This window comes from Argiope bruennichi, chromosome 3, assembly GCF_947563725.1.
Source record: "Argiope bruennichi chromosome 3, qqArgBrue1.1, whole genome shotgun sequence".
Taxonomy (NCBI): Eukaryota; Metazoa; Arthropoda; class Arachnida; order Araneae; family Araneidae; genus Argiope; species Argiope bruennichi.
The window spans coordinates 130675253-130695560 of NC_079153.1; the positions used below are offsets into that span (position 1 = coordinate 130675253).

At 26.9% G+C, this 20308-nt stretch overlaps 1 protein-coding gene across 4 annotated transcripts in view; it reads right to left on the reverse strand.

Moving 5' to 3' along the window:
* Positions 1-618: 618 nt before the first annotated feature.
* Positions 619-20308, reverse strand: part of LOC129963222 (GATOR complex protein WDR59-like) — a 41982-nt gene continuing 22292 nt past the window's right edge. For 2 of the 4 annotated variants that reach the window (XM_056077418.1, XM_056077417.1), the window contains exons 21-26: positions 18618-18644; positions 16180-16243; positions 11704-11839; positions 7910-8052; positions 6790-6897; positions 619-1197 (exon numbers count right to left, since the gene is read on the reverse strand). In XM_056077418.1, the coding sequence (XP_055933393.1) occupies positions 1061-1197; positions 6790-6897; positions 7910-8052; positions 11704-11839; positions 16180-16243; positions 18618-18644 (615 nt within the window). In that variant the 3' untranslated portion in view covers positions 619-1060. The remainder of the gene's footprint in view (positions 1198-6789; positions 6898-7909; positions 8053-11703; positions 11840-16179; positions 16244-18617; positions 18645-20308) is intronic. The other 2 variants (XM_056077420.1, XM_056077419.1) reach the window with 1 other exon arrangement.

A 20308-nucleotide genomic window follows, 5' to 3' on the forward strand; every position in this document is an offset into this window, starting at 1 on the left:
TTTTCTTATTAAAAAGGCTAATATGTTTAGATCATATTTTGAAGTTGTGATATGGTTATTTAGAATGAATTTTATTATGAACTGTGGCCAACTTTATATATATATTATAGCCATTTAGGTTTATGCATTTGTTAAGAAATAAAATTATTTTAAGAATTTGCAAAATTAAACCATACTTTTTAATAATTTTTTTTTAAACTAAGCTAGATTTTTTGCAACATGAAATTCAAACTGAAGCATGCAATTTGGTGTAATACTTTTCAAAAATGATAACACAAATCAGACACTGAAAAATAATTAGTTATTAGTGTGTGGGGGGGGATGTTTTAATCTAATTCTAATTAACATTTCCCTCGACTTATAAATGCATGTTTTTAAGCTTAACATTTCATGATAATTAGTATGGTTTTTATATTCTTATTAAAAATCTTTTATAGTTACTTATTAGTTAAACTCTAAATTATGAAATTGATTTAGCATTCATTCAAAAAAACTGTTTGTTGAAATCTTGTATAGTAAATTAATAATTGAATTAGTTCCAATTTTTTTTATATATATAAATAGATCCATACTTTTAAGATTTTAAAGTTTATTTCAAAAATAATCATACTTCGTTATTTACATATCACACAAAAAGAGAATATTTACAAGATATAAAATTTGGCAAGTAGGCACTTCATAAATTAAATTATATACATAATCTCAACATCCTATCTATTTTGACCTCTGTTATTGCAGTTTATAGTAAATCTTATAATTATCTGGTAAACAAACAAAAGATGTTTGATAATTTTTTTCCAGGTCTAATGTTAAAGAAAAGACATTATCATTATCTCATTTTGTTAGATGCTCAAACAAAAGAATGTTAACAAGCTTTTAAAAATTCTGATCAATCAAGTAATCGAATAATAAAAACTTATTTACAGATAAGTGTCTATTAATTTTATAAAGTTTTGATCCTTTTTAAAACTGCACATTCCATACAGTAAATTTAAAATCAAACAACGAGATTCAATAAATAATTCATGGCACTTGCTTCAAATAATCAGTTTGGTACTTGTCAAGATCCAAAAATATCATTTGCTTCCAAGCAGTAACAGCCACATCCTGAAGGACATACATCCATATCACTGAACCATTTCTGCATATGTGTTGTATGACCACCATGTCCACATACCATACAGAAACTTGAACAACCTATTACCAATATGTTCACAAATTGATTAATAATTGATTCATGGATATCACATTATATTTAAAAAATTACAAATAAGAAAGTTGTTCAAAAGTTCTCTAAATACAGCACATGTTGTAAGGAAAAGAAACTAAAGCAAAATAAAAAAATTAAACATGAACTACCCTACGTTTTATAGAGAGAAGTAGAAGAAAGCAGGTTTAAGTTTGTGTTAATATGTGTTTGAGGAATCCCAGTTTGATTCTTTTTTCAGATGTCTGGGTGAAATATTTTTTCAACAGTCTTAAAAATATCAGGCACATGCACCTGAGCCCTTATGAGTTCATTTTCTTTTACTTTGAAATATTTTATTTAAAGCATACATTAAATGTTCCTGAATATTCTCAAATTAAAGAAAAATATATTAATGAATAAGAGATATTAACATTTAAATTAATGAGTGTATGATTTCGAAAACATAGCCAAATTCTGAATTCTTAAATTATATTTAGCTTTTGTTAAATTCCAACAATATTTACTGGTTGAAAAAATTAAAAATATTGGCTAAGCTTTTGTGAATATTGTAATAATTAAAATTGAATCCAATATATGCCTTGAATATATTGCATTCAACTCATCAAAACAATACCGCCAAAAAATATTCCTGTATAGAATACAACTGAAGTTACATTTCAAAAAAGCAACCCATTAACTCTGAATTGTTTCAGAAAATTACCAGCATGGTTTCTAATAAAGGAAAATAAATATAAATTAAAATAAGATGTTTCCTTCCATCCAGGTATCACAAATCCAAAAAATAATGATCGAGAAAAAGTGAAGGAAAACAAGGCAAATGAGGGAAGATGAGCCTTGGATGGAAAAGGGGGGGGGGGAATATGAACTAACCAAATTCTACATCATAGCAATCTCTGTTAGCACTAAGTCCAAAGAGAAAGAAAATGTTGATTTTTGCCCTACAAAGTGCCATTTAGCTATATGCTGTGAGTGAATTTTTATGCTTTCTAATGTTATTTAATGTGTGGCAGTATCCCAAATCTCTTTTATTTGAGAAATCATTTACTGCCTTCTTTGTTACTTCCCCCCCCCCTACTTTCATTAATCACTGGATATTGAGTACAAAACGAAACTAAATAAGATCAAACATAAAAGTTTTTAAGATAATTTCCGAGATACTTCATGGATAAATGAATTTGACAGCCCTACTCGATTAAAAATTGCGTCAAACAAAAAATGAACACCATTATAGACTGAAATTTGCATATTAACAACATCTTTGAATATTGGTTCACTTTTGTTTAACTTCAAAGCCTGGAGGAAAAAAAAATCAGAGTAGGTATTTTGACAAAAGTGCTTATTCCATTCCATCACTGCACCACCTCTGAATCACTGAGATGATTCAAAATTTGCTACAGATCTATGATTTTGATCTCTAGACCACATCATAAACTAGATCATCAAAATATCCATTTAGCTCAAGGCACTTTTTGAATAATATTCTAATAACATACACCTAGAAAAAGGGTTTTAGAACTTCAGAAGATGTAAAATATATTAAGATATACATCAATTTTTTTAAAAACAGGATAGGAATATTCCTTCAATTTATTTTTTATTAAAAAAATTGGTGGAATTTTTTTTGTTTGGAATTTGATTATTAGACATATTTTAATTGAATGATTAATCAAATATTCTTTGTGTGGTTTTAGATTTGAGAAAAAAAAATAATAACATCCAAATTCAGTTCAGAGCTAATGAAAAACTTGTTTAATGATGAGAAAAATTCTTTTTTTTCTCCCTCTAGAAAAAGGACATAATTATTAATCTTTGAAAAAAAGAAAGACGCACAGAAAGAAATCTTTGAGAAAAAGAAATGATGCACAAACAAGTAATTTAACCCAATTAAAGTAACAAACACTCAACAAATTAAACCAAGTGGAAATCTTCTAATTCAAAAATAAAAAACTCAGGAAAAGTCAATGTGAAATTGACAAAAGGAAAAATAAAATCTTACATCCTTTATATATAAGCTGAAAATCCATTTTTTGTATATTTGAACCTTATACAAACCCACACCCCTTGACAAATTGAAACAAAATTTGGTATACATGTTCTTGAGAAAGTAGAAGGATTTCTTAGCTATTAAAAAGTTTCTATGACCCTCTAAAGGAAGTGGAATCGGGTTCAAAAGATGTTACATTTTTCTGCCAAATCTTCTGCACAAATCACCATAAATCAATTAAATTATTTCAATAAACCTTAAAATAAAAAAAATAAAATAATTAGCTTCTTAATGACCTAAATTTCATTTATAAATGGTTATTTGTCTAATTTTAATCAATTCCTTAAAATTAATTTAAACACATTTTATAGTAGTGTCTTTTTTCTGTTAAAATATTAAATTTAATTTCATTCAACACTCTCACATATTTTGCATTTTAAAATTTATTTTTTACTTTTGTTATATAGCATTTTTAATTGAATTTGTTAAGTACAGTAGACTTCCGATTATCCGCGCCTGCCGCACAGGTTTTTTTTTTTTTTTTGTACAAGCGTAAAGCAAAGAAAATAATAATGTTCACAAAACTGAGCGAAACGTTAAATTTGCTAACATCGTGCTTATTTATGGCAAAAATATCCCAGGCCTTCTCGGAACCTTCCCCTCTGATGAGTAAATATGTATTACATATGTATTAATTTTTCTGTGTATCCTTGACGCCTCTCGTAAGTACAAAGCACTTTTCTGTTTTCATTAACAAAATGCATTTTAGGTTAGTTTTGAGTGATATACTAAAATAGTAAGCGTTAGTTAAACATTTCCAGCTGATTATTTTACGTTTTATTGTACATAAAACGATTTTTCAAAGTTGGAATGACTGTTTTCGCTTTTGCTATACCCGTTTTTAGCTTTTTTTGGATTATCCGCCATTTTTGTTATCCGCGGCGGCCGCGCCACCCAATTCCGCGGATAATCGGGAGTGTACTGTAATAGCTTTTGTTACATATTTAAAAAGAACTATCTTTTGCACATTTTTTCTAACTATGTAATCTAATTTTGTTTTATAATTTAGTAATTTTAAAATTTTAGTATACTTAATAGTATATCGTAAGTCTTTTTTTTACTAGCTTTAAGCTTGAATTTATTAAATAAAATTTTGTTAAAAAATAAATAAATGAACAAATTAAAAATATTTTCAAAATATTTTAATTTGTATTTGCATTGGCATTTCTAATGCTCACATTGCATCTAAGTCCAAGAAAGTACTTACTAGCAAGTTGTCTAAATTTTGAAACTGCTGGGATTCTGTTTTATTAGTAGTTCATACTAAAATGCCTAATTATGACAAGTAAGTGTTTTATTGTGACGACCTTTCTTTGATTGAATTTTTCAAGCCATTTATAACCCCTCAGTTCCAGAAAAATAAATAAATACTATTGCTGATAGGCAATTTCTTAGTTCTTCAAAAGTTTAATTTTCAGATTAAAAAGTATAACTAAAATGGAAAAGTTAATATAAACAAAAGTCTCATTTCAAAATATCCACCACAATCATTGAAATAACAATTACCGAGAAAGTGTAAGGGATTCTTTCTATTTTATGCCTTACTGTGTGGGTTTTTTTTTAAAAAAAGGACAAAATAACAAAAAGTGTAACTGACAGAATGGTTATTACTTAGTTCTTATTAAATAAGTGTGGACTATACTCTTAATGGCATTCCTGCAACTAAGAAAAGGGCACTGATCATATTATCCTTAAACTATTTGAAATATTTAACTCATAGATAGCAATAGAATCACCAATTATTATCACCTACTAAAATATTTCTCTGAATAACAATGATAAGTGATATCTGGAAATTCTTCTTCGATCATTAATGTAATATATTATATTAATTTGATTTTTTGGATAGCCTTATTTTCTAAAGATCCCAATCAGTTCATTGCTTTAAAAAAAAAAGAAACAATTAAGTAAATGAGGCAAAAAGGCTTTAAATTGCCTTCTCTTGATATTATTAACATCTTATCACTTAAAAATGCTATTAAGAACTTAGAAACACAATGTTTCTCATATAGCCAATTATATGTAATAAGATTCTAGAGGGGCACTTCAAGAATTTTATATTATATATCTCCCAAATGCTGACACTAAACCTGTTCTTTATGCAGATTCTTTACAGATACAATTTAGAAATACATATGTTTTGCTTTTTCTTACATATATGTAGAACAATTAAATATGGTCAAAGCTGTAGGTAAAGCAACTAGTATTAAATATATATTATGGTGACTACAGAGAATGAATTTTTATTTCAATATGAATTTATTGTTCATTATACAATAATGGTATCATCTAGTGTGAACCTCAAAGAATTGAACAGCAGTGATCTGTGAATGTTTACTAATTTGTAAATTCCATGAATAAAAACTATGTTTTAGTTCTGTGACACTCACTGCATAATTTTTCTTCTTCTGTACTTTCGAAGCATGGAAATTAATTATTTGCTACTTTTAATTAATGTTATATTTACTGATTTTTGAGTTAGATGTTAATTAGTTCTATTATTTGCAAATGAAACCATCTGACAGTTGTTGATGTTGGTTGTATGAATTAATTGTTATCAGTTACATAAATAAAATGAATCACAGCACCAAAAAAAAACAAAAAAACAGTGGTGCCTGGGATGCCATGAATCCCAATAGAATAAAGAACCTGTTTGTTTGCTATGCTACTAGGATTCTCAGATAGCTGTGAAAACACAAAATTTTTAGGAAATAGGTTATAATTTGTGATTTAATATATAATTATAATCTGCAAACATATGAAGTATATTTCATATCATTAATATTTTGAAATATACGAAGTACATATTACATATTAAATTATTGTGTATATATTATTATTAATTGTGTATATATGTAAATTTTAAATAAAACATTAAAAGATAGTCATCAATTTAGATTCCACGCCTTAAATGAAGATGCTTTTAATTGAAATTGGATTGAAAAAGGTGATCACCTATTTTTTAATTTTTTTGAACATGTAACCAAAAAATCATTATAAGAAATGCTATGATCTGAAAGTCAAACCAGAGATTTCTAAAGGCAAAAGAAATATTTGAGAGATTAGGAAGCACAAGCCTTTCATCACAACTTAACTCATTTATCCAATCTGGAAGAAAGCATTTTGGCTCTAAAAACAGGGGTATAAGTCGTGTAAGCCTCAAAAGAATGCCTATGAATTGAGATCTCAGAAAATACTCATTGCAAAATTAAATATAAAAAAATAATTATTTTAATTAGCAACAACATTTTGTTTGTTATTAACACTGCTATTGTCTAATATCTGAATTTTTACTAAAAAAGAAAAGTTAGATAATTAAAAGCAGAAAATATTCCAATTTAAATTTAAAAGATTGAATTACCTTTCAAAGTGTTTAAATATAAATGAATTTAAAAATATATGAACCAGTGACATTCTGTTTATCTCAAAGTCTATCCCTTTGTGATTTTTTTTATAGAATTTTATCTTAGATAACGTGTTCAGATATTACCATTTTAAGTGCTAATCAGTTAAAAATTTAAAAGAAAGTTCTTACCTTTCACAGCAACACAACAAATAACACACGAAAAACTGTATTTCTTACAAAACTGGCACTGAGCTCCAGTCACATCTTTATGACAATAATGACATTCATTGATAAAATCTATAAATAAATATGATTATGTTTATTACACACAATCTCTTTTATAAAATATATTAATGATCTAAGATAATAAATATGTAAGCAAAATATACAAAGATAATTCAAAACATCTGTACCAATTAGAAATGACTATAAAATTTTTTCAAACAACCAGAAAAAGAAAAATTTTGAACTTAATTCATAAGAAAGATTAGCATTTTGCTAACATATGCAATAATTGTTTCTATGTCACTTTCCTTGGTCACATGGACAATATTTATGAGATAGCTATTTCATGCCAGACTTTGTGAAGCATATTCACAGCCAATGATGCATGTTCAATATCAAAATTCTATGATTGCCCTGTTTGTGATTATCTAAATCTTCTGCCGTTACTTTTGTCATCATTTCAATTGAGTATATTGCATATTTTGCTTTAATGCTTCTTTTGCATACAACTGTGAAAGGGAAAAAAAAATGATTTGTATGATGGTGAAATTGGTTATGTGGATTTTGCACATATAACCAAGAATAATCACAAAGGATATTTTTTATACATGCAAACGAAACTTTCAAAATTCTTTCTATATTGTGTTCAAATTTTTCTTCCTATTATTATTTACAAGGAAGTTATAAAATTTTTAATCTGTGCAAATTATTTCACAACATAAAAAAACCCCCTTTCAGTCTTTAAATATTTGGAAACTAACATAGCAAATCAATTTTAGTACTGCTCCTCTACTTAGGAATTCTAAAATAATTTTTCTCTCTTGCTTGTGCTTTTACTAATATGTAATAGCAAGAATAAAATACCAGATAAAAAATTCCATAAAAATAATATAAACATTTTTATTTTATTGTTACAAAGAAGCATGAAAACATTCCATTTATTTATTGCTTTTAGGGGTGGGTATATTATGATTTTTTTCTTGGTTTCAAATATTTAAATAGTTTTTTAAAGTAATACATTTAGAATAAATTACAAAATAGAAAGAAGTTACTTATTTCAATTTTTTAAAGAAATTATACTTACCAACACCTTTATGTTTTTCAGCTGGAGTTGAGACAGTTTTCAAAACCTGAGCTCTTTGTTCTAAAAGGCCCCATCGATATAGGACATCAGCATAAACCATTTTATACTGGTCAAATTGAGCAGAATGAGCTGGATCCAAAAGTCTGTTGAAAACAAGATGAAAGTTTTTAAGCATTAGAAAATCTGATCTCAAACACCACTGTTGAGAGTTTTGATGGTGCAACCTAATTTCAGCAGATCATAATCTTTGTTGCTTAATCCTTAATTAATTAAAACCTTGCTGCTAATTATTTAGCCTTATGAATGTAGATAATAACTATTATTTACTTAGATAGAGGATGGGCTGAAAGGGAATCAATTAGTTATTAGTTATCATAATATTATCATATCTCTCTCCATATTTATTAAATAACAGAAGAGTTGAAGGGAATAGGGAATGATGAAGGAAGGGAGAAGGGAACAATGAGAGGGCTGAACGAATCCAATTTCATGTCCTACTAATTAATTAGCTTTATATATCCTAATGAATTATAGAAATTGCTAGAATTTAGGATTGACATTTCCCTGAATACTAAATTTGGATAAATAAGATTATACAGGATTTTTTTTAAGAAATCAAGATCTCTGATTTTTCCCTAAAGGAAATAACTGTATGATTACAAATAAGTTAATTTACAATTAGGGTTTCAGCTTCGTTATGGGTGAACTGTGAGTTTATGCTCAATCCTAAAAAAGGTCTATTGCCTATATGTATCTATGTATATCAAATTTTTATTTGCTATCAAACATCCTTAGTATGATTTAAAATAATCCCTGGGTTACTTCAAAATGGGAAGAAAATCTAATAAATCAATTGCTATCCTTAATTTACATTATAAAAACTACTACAAATCAGCCACATTACCCATATAATTTTGAGCCATTGTGGATAATGAAATGATACCTGAGCAAGAAGTAGACTAAAGTAAGAACATTTGAACCTCCAGAAATTCAGCAACCTGAAACCCAATGCATTTAATGGATTTTTCATGTAATGGAGAAACAAAACCTTGATCTCACAAGTAGCAAGGTGAGGCTTTGCCACCAGGTCACTGTGACCTCAAAGTAAATGCAGAAATTACTCTTTCAGATATAAAATATTATAAAATAATAATAGTTTCAAATTAATAATGCCAGGCAGAGACAGGATAGCAAGCAAGTCAATTAGAATATTTTGTTTACATAGTTGCCATATGTACTCTTGGAAATAATAATACTCTTGGAAAAAATAGAAATTCTTTGAATTTTAAAATATTAGGGTAGCACTAACACTTTAAACAAGTGTAACTGATCACTTTTTTATATGCTTCATTATGTTTACTTCGTTATTAGAATATTTATAAACACCAAATATCAAGTAATAAATGTGGATGCTAGGCAATCTGGAGCCATAATAGATAAATAAAGGCAATACATTTTCAAAGAGCTATTAAGATAAAAAAGATTCAACTAAATTAAATCATGAATATATTAAGAATGTTTGAAATGTAAAATTAAATTGACTTATTTATTAAAAGTTAAGACCTCATAATGTGAACTACCGAGGGCCATAAAATATCAAAATTTGTCACTATGTAATAGTATTAAATTTAAGTAATTAATATTTAAGTCACTGTTCTACTTTACAGTAATTTTTAAGCTTATGAATTCAGAATGTAGAAAGTTAAATGTTTTAGGCAAGGAAATTTAATTTGAAAAATCTAATTTTAAGAAATATATATATTCTGTTCATATAGAGTTCATATTAAAATTTCTATTTTTATATGATTAAGATTACATTTTCCTACAAATTCTAGTAATAGAGACATACTTAAGTTTAAATACTGAAGATTTGATTATACAATGAAATTCAAATTTAAGAAATCTAATTCTTTCCATGTATCAGATTGTTTAACTTGCAAGTAATGAGACGGAGAGAAATGCATATGATTTTTTTTAATGATTGAAATTCTTTTAAGAGCTTTACAAGGAGTTAATTACACTGAAATTTAATATTAAATATCATTAATTAGTTTGTTCAACATTGTAAAATATATCCAGTCGCTACAAGCCAAACTCGGACATCATAAAAAAAACTTGCTCAGCCAAAATATTTTAACTAAAACAAAATAAGAAAAAACGTGAAAATGTTTTTTTCTTTAACAATGAATTCATCGTACAACTAAAAACAAAACCAAATAGTGCCAATTCATAAATTATAATTAAAAATTTAGACATAGAAGTAAAATTTGTGAAAAAGAGTCTGCAAGTCAAACTCGGACATCTCACAATTAAGCACTAAATAATTGCAACTCTGGGTAAAAATCACTTCCACTTTTATAGTTAACATTATAATTGTTCAGGGGAATTTCTTAATTTTATTATTTACATTTATAGTGGAATTAAATATTAATTTAATTAAAATATTAAGGCAAAGGAGCCAAACGAGCATTCAGTTAAGAAAATTGGTTACTAAGCATGCTGAAGGTAGAAAATATGTACCAGAAAAATCAGAGACTGTCCAAAGAAATCATTCAACTGTTAATGATACCATAAACTGCTTCAAAACCAATAATCAGGTGGAAAATAAGCTTAAGACAACACACAATAAGATTTTCAAAGAAACAGATGATAGATATTAACCAGAAAAGTAAAAGCAAATCCATTCCTTAGACCACCAAACCTATCTAGTATTGGTGAAAAAGAATTAAGAAAAAATTTAGCCCATCAACAATAAAAAAAATTTTTTTCTCCATAAAGCAGATCAAAATGGAAGAAAAGAAAGACAAAAGCCTTTCATAAATAAGCAAAATCATACTAAGACTTAAATTCGCAAAATAAGGACTTCAATTTGCAAGGAACATGAAAACAAAGATTTTTCTTTTTTCATGGAATGTCTCAGGGAAAATGTCTTATTTACTGAGAGAAAATTCGACATTTTTGGATCTGATGGCAAGCCTTACATCTGGTGGAAATCAAAAAAGGAATTTCACACAAAAAAATTTGAAAGCAATTGTGAAGCATGTAAAGAGATCAGTAATGGCCAAAGGTTTGTTTTCAGTTACTGGCCCAGGAACCCTGCATTTTATTGAAGGGAGAACGGATCAGAATGCATATCTCAACATTTTAACAAAAAATTTAAAATGATGCGTGCTGAAACTTTCTCTTGGTAATTACTGGCGATTTTATCAGAACAATCATCCAGAAACATAAAGTTTATCAAGTGCATTCCTGGCTTCTATACAATTGTCCTCACCTCCACCTCAAAACCCTGAAATAAATTCCACAGAAAATTTATTGGAATACCTTAAGGAAGGAGTCTGGGAACATGCTATTTCCTATAAAGATGAATTAGAAATAATATTGATGCAGGAATAAGAAAATATTGAACTTAATTTTTGTGAACAATTCGTGCAATCTAAGCCTAAACGTCTTAAAATGGTTATAAAAGCAAAGACTTGCATACAAAATAATAATTCATTTGAAATATCAGCTAGTTTTCAAAATTTTCTTATCTCTGCAAGTTTGGCTTGGGCATTATATTTTTTTGTTTTATTTTTTGCCATAATTTCTGATTAAAATGAATTAATTTATAATTTTTGCTATTTGCTTTTATAATTGCAATAAATATACTATTGAAAATTCATTTAACTATGTTTCTTATCATTTTTGGTTTACAAATATTGACTGTATTAGTATCTTTTATTGAGTTTGATGGCTATGGCTATGATGTATGAGTTTGGCTTCGAGCGACTGTATATATAAAAAATTCTTACTTGGAACTAGCTTCAAGAGCATCTTTTTCTTCAGTTGAATCACTGCCTCCATTTCGGTTTGTATGATCATCGAAGAAACTAAATTCTTCAACAGAGTCAGACCAACTATTGGATCTATTTCTTTTTAAAGCACCAACTGAAAATTAATAATATTATTGAAACAAAGACACTAAATAAAAATAAAAATTTTATATAACGAAATGAAATTAAATATAATAAAAAATCAATAATTTTCTCTCACAGTAATTTTTATATATGTTATATAAATATAGAAAATAATTTTTTTTAAAAATCACATAATGGATCCTTTTTATTTATTTATTATTATTTTTTTAATTTTGAGTTTCTTTTTTTCTCAACATCTTTTGAATTTCCATTTAAGTCAAATTTTTTTTTTTTCTTGCCCCTGTTACAAACAATATTAATTTCTTCAGGATATCAAGATAATATGAATTTTCAACACAGTTCAAATTTCATAATCACCTATAATTTCATTGGTTCATAAAAAATCAGTTTTATTTCAGTTTTCATTTCTGATTCTTTTATTATAAGAAAGATCCTTTTCTATATCAGCTTCCTTATGAGAAAATATATAAATATATATATATATATATATTAATTAAAAAAAAAAACTCTTTTTAAATATCCATATAAAAAAATTGTCAATACTAACAACATCTCAGAAATTTCGAAGAATTTGGAAATATTACTTTATGTAGAAAAATTACACTCAATTAATATAGTCACATTCACGTTCTTTTCTACAATGTATTTGCACTAAATGAGACAGTATATTTTTCAATTTTATACAAAAGTCATAATTATTTGAAGTCAATTTTTTTAAATATTTTTTAACATTTTCAAAATATATGTTTGGCATTGCAATTTTATATCAAAAGTATCTTTTTCAAAAAATATTGTTTTTAAATCTTGTTACAATAATTATAAATCTTGGTAAGTTATAAATGTTATTCATGATTTATAACAAAAAATATATAACAAAAAATGATGGCCTTTTTAGGGGTTCCCAATAGGATTTTAATATTTAGGACTATTTAAGATCCGTTGAAATTGTGCTGTTATATTAATCTTAATATATATAAATTACGTGTCACGTTGTTTGTCCGCGATGGACTCCTAAACTACTTAACCGATTTTAATCAAATTTGCACACCGTGTGCAGTTTGATCTAACTTAAAAGATAGGATAGCCTTTTTTTTTTAAATTTTTAATTAGAATTTTAATTATTAATTAAAAACTAACTTTCCCGCCAAAAAAATCTTCATTTTCCCCACCGCCAAATGAGTACGGCTTCAGTTTTTTTCCCCAACAGTCATGAGGCTAGGCTTAAGATTTTTCGGCTGATTATTTGAAACGATTCTATTTATTTTCTTAATGTTTGATGCATTTAAAATTAAACATTGTTAATTAATCGATCTTTCAGATTCATTCTGAAGTACTTTTGAATTAAAATAAAACAGAATAAAGGAAATTAAAAATTTCTAATCTGCATAGCGCTACCCCAACTGGCGTAGAGAAATTGACGCATTTGCGTTAAGTTTCGAATCCGAATGCTCGAATTAATTATGATCCTATCCGAAAACGTTTCCCAGGAATAAGATATCAATTTCCACAATTATTTTTTAATGCATAAAATAAATTTGATACGTTGCAACGGATAAAGTATCACGATCTTATGTTTGAATTTTGTATTACTGTGCACGGTGGCAATTCTCAGAAAGAAGATATTTTATTTGAAAATGATTAATTACAAACGTTTTAACGGATCACTGATTAATATAACATACTAAAATTCTGCTTTTTTTTAATTGTAAAGAAGTTTGGAAAAATACTTGGAGGTGCACACGGATAATTATTACTTTTCGTTTTGAATGAATTCCGATTCTTTATCTGACTGTTTACTAAGAAAAATGTTGTACGGCAATAACATTTGTTACCTTCATTGAATTTTCAATTAAATGATTTTATTTCTTTTGTTAAGGATATCGTAAAAAAGGATAATGAACGAGCCAATAATAAGTTCCTCTAATCGGATAATAAAAAAATATTAACTCATTTGTATGCTAAATGAAATTTAATCTTTTTTTATATAAATTATTGAAGATATAATAATAAAAAATGGTTACAATAATTGTTTCAGTTTTTCATTTCTTTACTAATAAACTGCATGTACGTATCAAGTTATGTCAGCTATCATCAACTCAGCTATCATTCACTTCAGCTACAATGCTTATCATTATTTAATAAATGTTTCTGAAACTGATTTCATTTTGTAAATGAAATTTGAATTATTGCAACAGACAAATGTATCAATGACGGTATAAATCTCATGGCAACTTCATGTGTGGAATATATAACTTAAAAAAAAAAAAAAATCTTTCCTTTAAGCTGAGGAAGCCAGAATCTGTATCACTCTGTATCACTGTATCAGAGGATTTATTATACATCATAAAGGGTTTATACTAAGAAGGAAGGTATTAAGAAGGAACAAATTATTTGCTCATTATTTGACAGTCACAATTATCTGTTAGCTCCAAGCGATTCTAACAGATGGCGATATCTGTTGATTGGATTGAGTAAGTATTCTAACAGATGGCGCTGTGTTAAAAGTATCAACGTTTCACATAAGCTACAATTTAATGGCATAACCACCACATGTTGCTGAGGCTAAAGTATAAGTTAAATTTATTTCGTAGTAAACGCAATACAATGAAATTCAATTGTTCTTACTTTTTCAATTTTTGGTATTAGCATAGCCAACCACGTGTTATTTAGACTGAAGTATAAATTGAATTCATATTATAGCAAAAGTAATACAGTGGAATTCTTCTTGCTTTTTAATTATTAGTGCTTCATTGTTCAACAATCTTTAATTAAAATGCATATTTAAAACAATCATTCTTATGGCGTATTACTGAAACACTTCGATTGGCCATAAACATGCGCATACAATTACAAAATGATCCATCAGTACAAATATTTTCTGAACAATTACTAGATATTGGAATGGTAAAATAGAACTGCAACCAAATACGCAATGCATTAAACTGCCAGACAATTTCTGTACTGTTCTTCAGGGGAAAAATGAATTGATTCAGAGTATTTTTCCGGATATACAGAGTAATTACTTGAATCATAACTGGCTCAGTGATCGGGCTATTTTGGCAGCCAAAAATGTTGATGTTGATGAAATTAACTTCCAAATACAACAGTTGTTACCAGGCGATCTGATGTCTTTTAAATCAACCAATACTGTTGTTGATGAAAATGATAGTGTAAATTTTCCAAATGAATTTTTAAATTCACTAGATATACCTGGAATGCCACCACATAACCTTCGATTAAAGATTGGTCCACCTATTATTCTCCTGCATAATTTGAATCCACCTCGATTATGCAAAGGTACGCGTTTGGTCATCAAAAAGATCACAGGAAATGAAGCTACCATTTTAACTGGAAAGTTTAAAGGAGAAGTGGTCCTGTTGCCACATATTCCGATGATACCATCAGAATCTACGATACCCTTCAAAAGGTTACAGTTTCCAATTCGTTTAGCTTTTGCCAAGTCTATTAATAAGTCTCAAGGCCAAACAATGTCCATTTGTGGTTTAGATTTGGAAAATCCATGTTTTTCGCATGGGCAACTATATGTTGCATGTTCACGTGTAGGAAAACCATCAAATCTATTTGTGATAGCTAAAGACAGGTTAACCAAAAATATTGTGCACTGATTAGTGCTAAATTAAATTGAAATTAAAAGTACTTATAATTCAAAATAATAAACATTATTGTCAAAGATTTAAAACTATCTGCCCTACCTACCTCATTTATAAGTTTAAGTGTTACGTGTTTTTTACTAACAACTTTGTAATGTACTCATTTGTTACAAACTTGAATAAAAAAAATAAAAAAAATTAAATTTATTTTTTTTTGTATTGATTTTTGCTAAATATCAACGGTAGTAGAAAATCAATCATGGAGGTCCTCATGTTTTTTTACAAATGGCATCTGTGTAAAAAAGCATGGTGGTCCCCATGACTGGTGTTCTCCTGCCGTTTCCCTTGAATAGTTTACTACTATGTAATATAACAAAAACCTTAGCCACAGCAACGAGTGGCCAGGTCTGCTAGTAGGATATATAAATTTAGGAAATGTTAATAATTTTCCCTCAAAAGTAACAAATACTGATTAATATTTTTAATGAATAACTAAATAATATTCATATAACTAATAAAGGTATGCATCATTGAAACAACAGAACTTTCACTTTAGATTTGATACAATTTCAATTATTTAATACATTGCCTAAAAAAAACCCGAATTAACAGAGAATAAAAACTAACTATAAAGGAAAAAGTTTTGTTCCATTTAATCAAAGCAATACAGTAATTCATCATTACAAAAACTAAGAACAGTTTTGACAGTAAATTTAATTCATTACTGAAGTAAAAATACCTATGCTCCAACCTTCAAATGTATTGTTGGCAGGTACAACAGTGTGATAAGGTGACCCACCGGGCTGTAAGAGAAATGAATACATTTCTTACTATAAAATAATTTATAATATTCTAATTTTTTTATACTAATTTAACAGTAAAATAATCTTTAAAAGGGTTCAAAAATGAATAACACTGTAAATATATTCATTGCAATGTAGTATCACTTATTAGTATAGAAAAAAAAATGATAGATGAAGAATTAAATTGATTAGTTAAAATTTAATTTTTATTATAATTATTAATAAGAAAATATTTAAAAGATTAAAATGCAGGAGGCAAGAAAGGTGAAGAAATCATTTCTTTGCAATGATCAAAATTGTTTCTCATTGAATATTTCAGTGCTTTTATCAATACCTATATATCAATAACTGAATTCAGAAAAGGAAAATAAAAACAATTATAATCTATTTAAGATATTATTACATGGAAAACTATAATAATTTAATATTAAAGATTTCTGGAAACAATACTAATTTTTTTTTTTTCATCTTACCAAAAAAAAAAACAAAAAAAACTTAATGGATTAGAAGCTTAATTTCACCTACTTTAAGTAAGAAGTAAGAGTAAGTAAGAAGATGAGTTGAAATAAATAAAATAGAGTGAATTGACAGGTATAATTTTTTTTAATGTTTCAAACTATTATGCTAAAAATACAATTTTTAGCTTTTCTATATGAGGCCATCTAAATTAGAATAATTATTACTACAGAATTGACAAAGATCAATGTTGATTAAGTTTAGTATATTTATCTCATGTTTATCATATGTTTCTCATTATTCCAAGTAAAATCACAGTAATCCTAAATGAATTCTAATTGAACTCCATTTGAACTGGTCAGGAATGAATAATTTAAAGCATTTAACAAATGGACAGATTGATATGAGATAGGGACGACATGTTTCCTTACAGAAAAAATTTGATGGAGCCTTGAGTGGTTAAATATATAAAGTTAATTTGTTAATACTTAAACAATATACTATCTTAATTATATAACATTGTTTCTTTTTCACATATTGTTTTACATAAAAAAGACCAGGCAATTTAGGGTATTTTACTCATTTTGTTAATTTTTCACAGAAAAAAAAAAAAGCAAATGTAAAGCAATTGGTTCACAATTATCAACTAGAATAAAAAGAAAATATATTTAGATAGAAAACAACGCTATCTGATGAATACAAAAAGAAAGGGAAAAAACATTCTGAGCAGGAAGAAGATTAATAGTTAAAATTTCTTTGACAAAATTTTATATCAAATAGCTAAGTCAATAGAAAATACAAGACATGAGAATTTTCACTAAACAATTAAAAAAATTTTTAGCAACGAAAATAATTTTTCAGATGACTGATGTAAAATTTGAAACAACAACAATTTTAATATTAATAATAATTTTAATTTGAAATAACATTATGAAAAAATTAAGAAAAGAAAATACAAGCAAAAAAATTATTTACAAAACGCAAAACTTTAAATGTTAATTGCTTGGTGGTCAGAGAATAAGATGGCTGAACAAAACACGCTTTCAAATAAAAAGGAAATGTTAGACTAAAAATTAAAAAGCACAATAAAAATAAGCATTCAAATTTAAAATTATAAATAAGGTAATTTGTTAAATATAATTTGAATTTTAAATAAATATATGTGAAATTTCTACATTAATTCTTAGAGTGAAGAATAATTAATTAATCACAAGCTTCCACCTCTTATTTTAATGCACTAAACAAATAAATTTTAAAGATTAAAACGAAAAATAACAGTTATTAAAACAAGATACACAATTTTTTTTTTTCCTTCATGATACGTGATAAATTCGGACAATGCTCAGGCAAATGATTTGCTGAAACAAATTAAGAAAAGTAGAACAGTGGTGTACAGATTTATTGGGGAGAAGGAATTAGATAATAATGTAATTTTCTTAGTAATAATACTAAAAGATTACAGAAGCAAGTAATATAAATTCTTGCCAAACACTTTTTATTCCCCCAATTTTTTATTAAGAAGTCAAGTAAATGAAAGAAAAAGAGGGTGCAAAATGGAAGAAGATGAATAGAACTAAAGGTAAATACACTTTTCATTAATTAACAAATTCACAGACATATTTTTGTATGCCATTAAGATAATGCAATATTATCTGGAGGTGGGAGATTCTTCAGTTTTATTTCCATATTCTAGAACTTTTTATATTGAGACTGAGCACCACTGATTAAACAATGACTTTATCATAAAAAATTAATATAGAAAATTCACTTTCCACAATAAAGTTATAAATAAATCCAACTTTTTCCATTCTATATCATGCCTTATAGCAAAATTAAATTGAGAATTAAAAAAAAAAACAAGCAAATCATGCAAAAGGGGTAAAAAAAAGCATTGCCACTAATTAATACACCGACATACCTTTAGCCACCACTTCCCAGATATTTGCTACAAATACATAAAATACCAACATATTACACAATAGAACATATGAAATATTTATTTTTAAACAGAGTGAATATATGAAATAGGGTAACTATAACTACATACAATGATGAATATGATAATCTAAACTTAAAAATCTGCTAGTCCAACTACTTTATAGATGAGTTTAGCAATCAGATTTGATGGCACTTGGTAGTAATTCTGGCAGGATATATTTTTAGACAAAAACATATAATTTTTTGCATTTACATTTGAAATCATTTATGGAAGAATATATTATATATTAAATTTAACATCAAATCTAAGAATCCCCCCCCCAATGGCTTAGATAATCACTTGGGCAGGCCCAGTTTGAAAGGGGGGGGAGAAGCATTTTTGTTTTGATTACTTAGCATTACACTTGCAAAATGAATTTTTTTTTTGTTTTATTTCATTTATTTTGTTTCACTATGAATATACGTTTGAATATTACTTGATTTGTGCATATTTCCTCCCCAAAGCAAGAAAGGATATTTTGGATCTCGCTACACACATAGATACTTGCAATGACATAATGAGAAAAGCAATGAACTTATGATTTAACAATAAACTGTAAATTGTCATTTTAATTGCAAGACCTAAAAATAAGTGAAATACTAATACTTAAAAAGTGAGCAAGTATTTAATGTAATATATCCCTGAGCTTTATTGAATAATATATTTGATGGTTCATTACAACCATTCTGCTAAAAAATGAATTAGTGTTTATTTATAAGAATGTAGGATCGATTGCAGATACAAAAGTAAGGAAAAAAAAATGTGCATATAGTTCTGATGAAATGAAAGAAAGGAAATAAGAGAAGGAATAAATTTTGTGCCTATTTTTTAAAATTATTACAGAGGAAACAATCAGACCATTTTATAACATGAAAAATATTTTCATATAATTAAAACATATAATATAAAACTGAAAATTTCCCAGTCAATCATTATTAACATTATGCATTCTAAGAAAAAATTTGAAATTCAAATAATATTTATTTACTGACTGAAAATTATACTCTTAAATGTTGCAATATAATGCATTTTGCAAAAAGAAATTAATTGTATTAATTTGTTTAACAAAATCAAAATTTATTACTGAATTTTGCCTACTGGGATCACAATGTTACAAATATAATAATATTTATTTGATCTGCATCTAAATTTTGCTACTGTTCTGAAAATTACACTGACTTCTACAACTGTCATCATATATGCAGAAAAACATTTCTCAAGATTCAAAAATCTAATATTTGGGACCTACTATTAGAAATCAGTAATGCACTTTCCTAGCCACTTCATCTACAGAATCTACAACAGAGTATATAATTATTAATCCCAACTTTCACTCTATTTAAATTATCAAATAATTATAAAAATATTAAAATTATAACAATCTCGATCAGATAATTAACTAATAAATAATTTATATGCAGTTTAAAAATTTAAGAAAACACACAATTTTAAAGAAAGAAGACTCAAATATATACAAATGCTTACACACATAACATGATTACTATGAGAACTACAGTAGTAAATTACACTACAGTCAAAGTAGTTGATTAAGAAAAGAAAAAAAATTGTGATTACCCTATAAAAATATTTAAAATGATGCATTTGTAGTGCAATCTTTTTTCCCCAAAAAA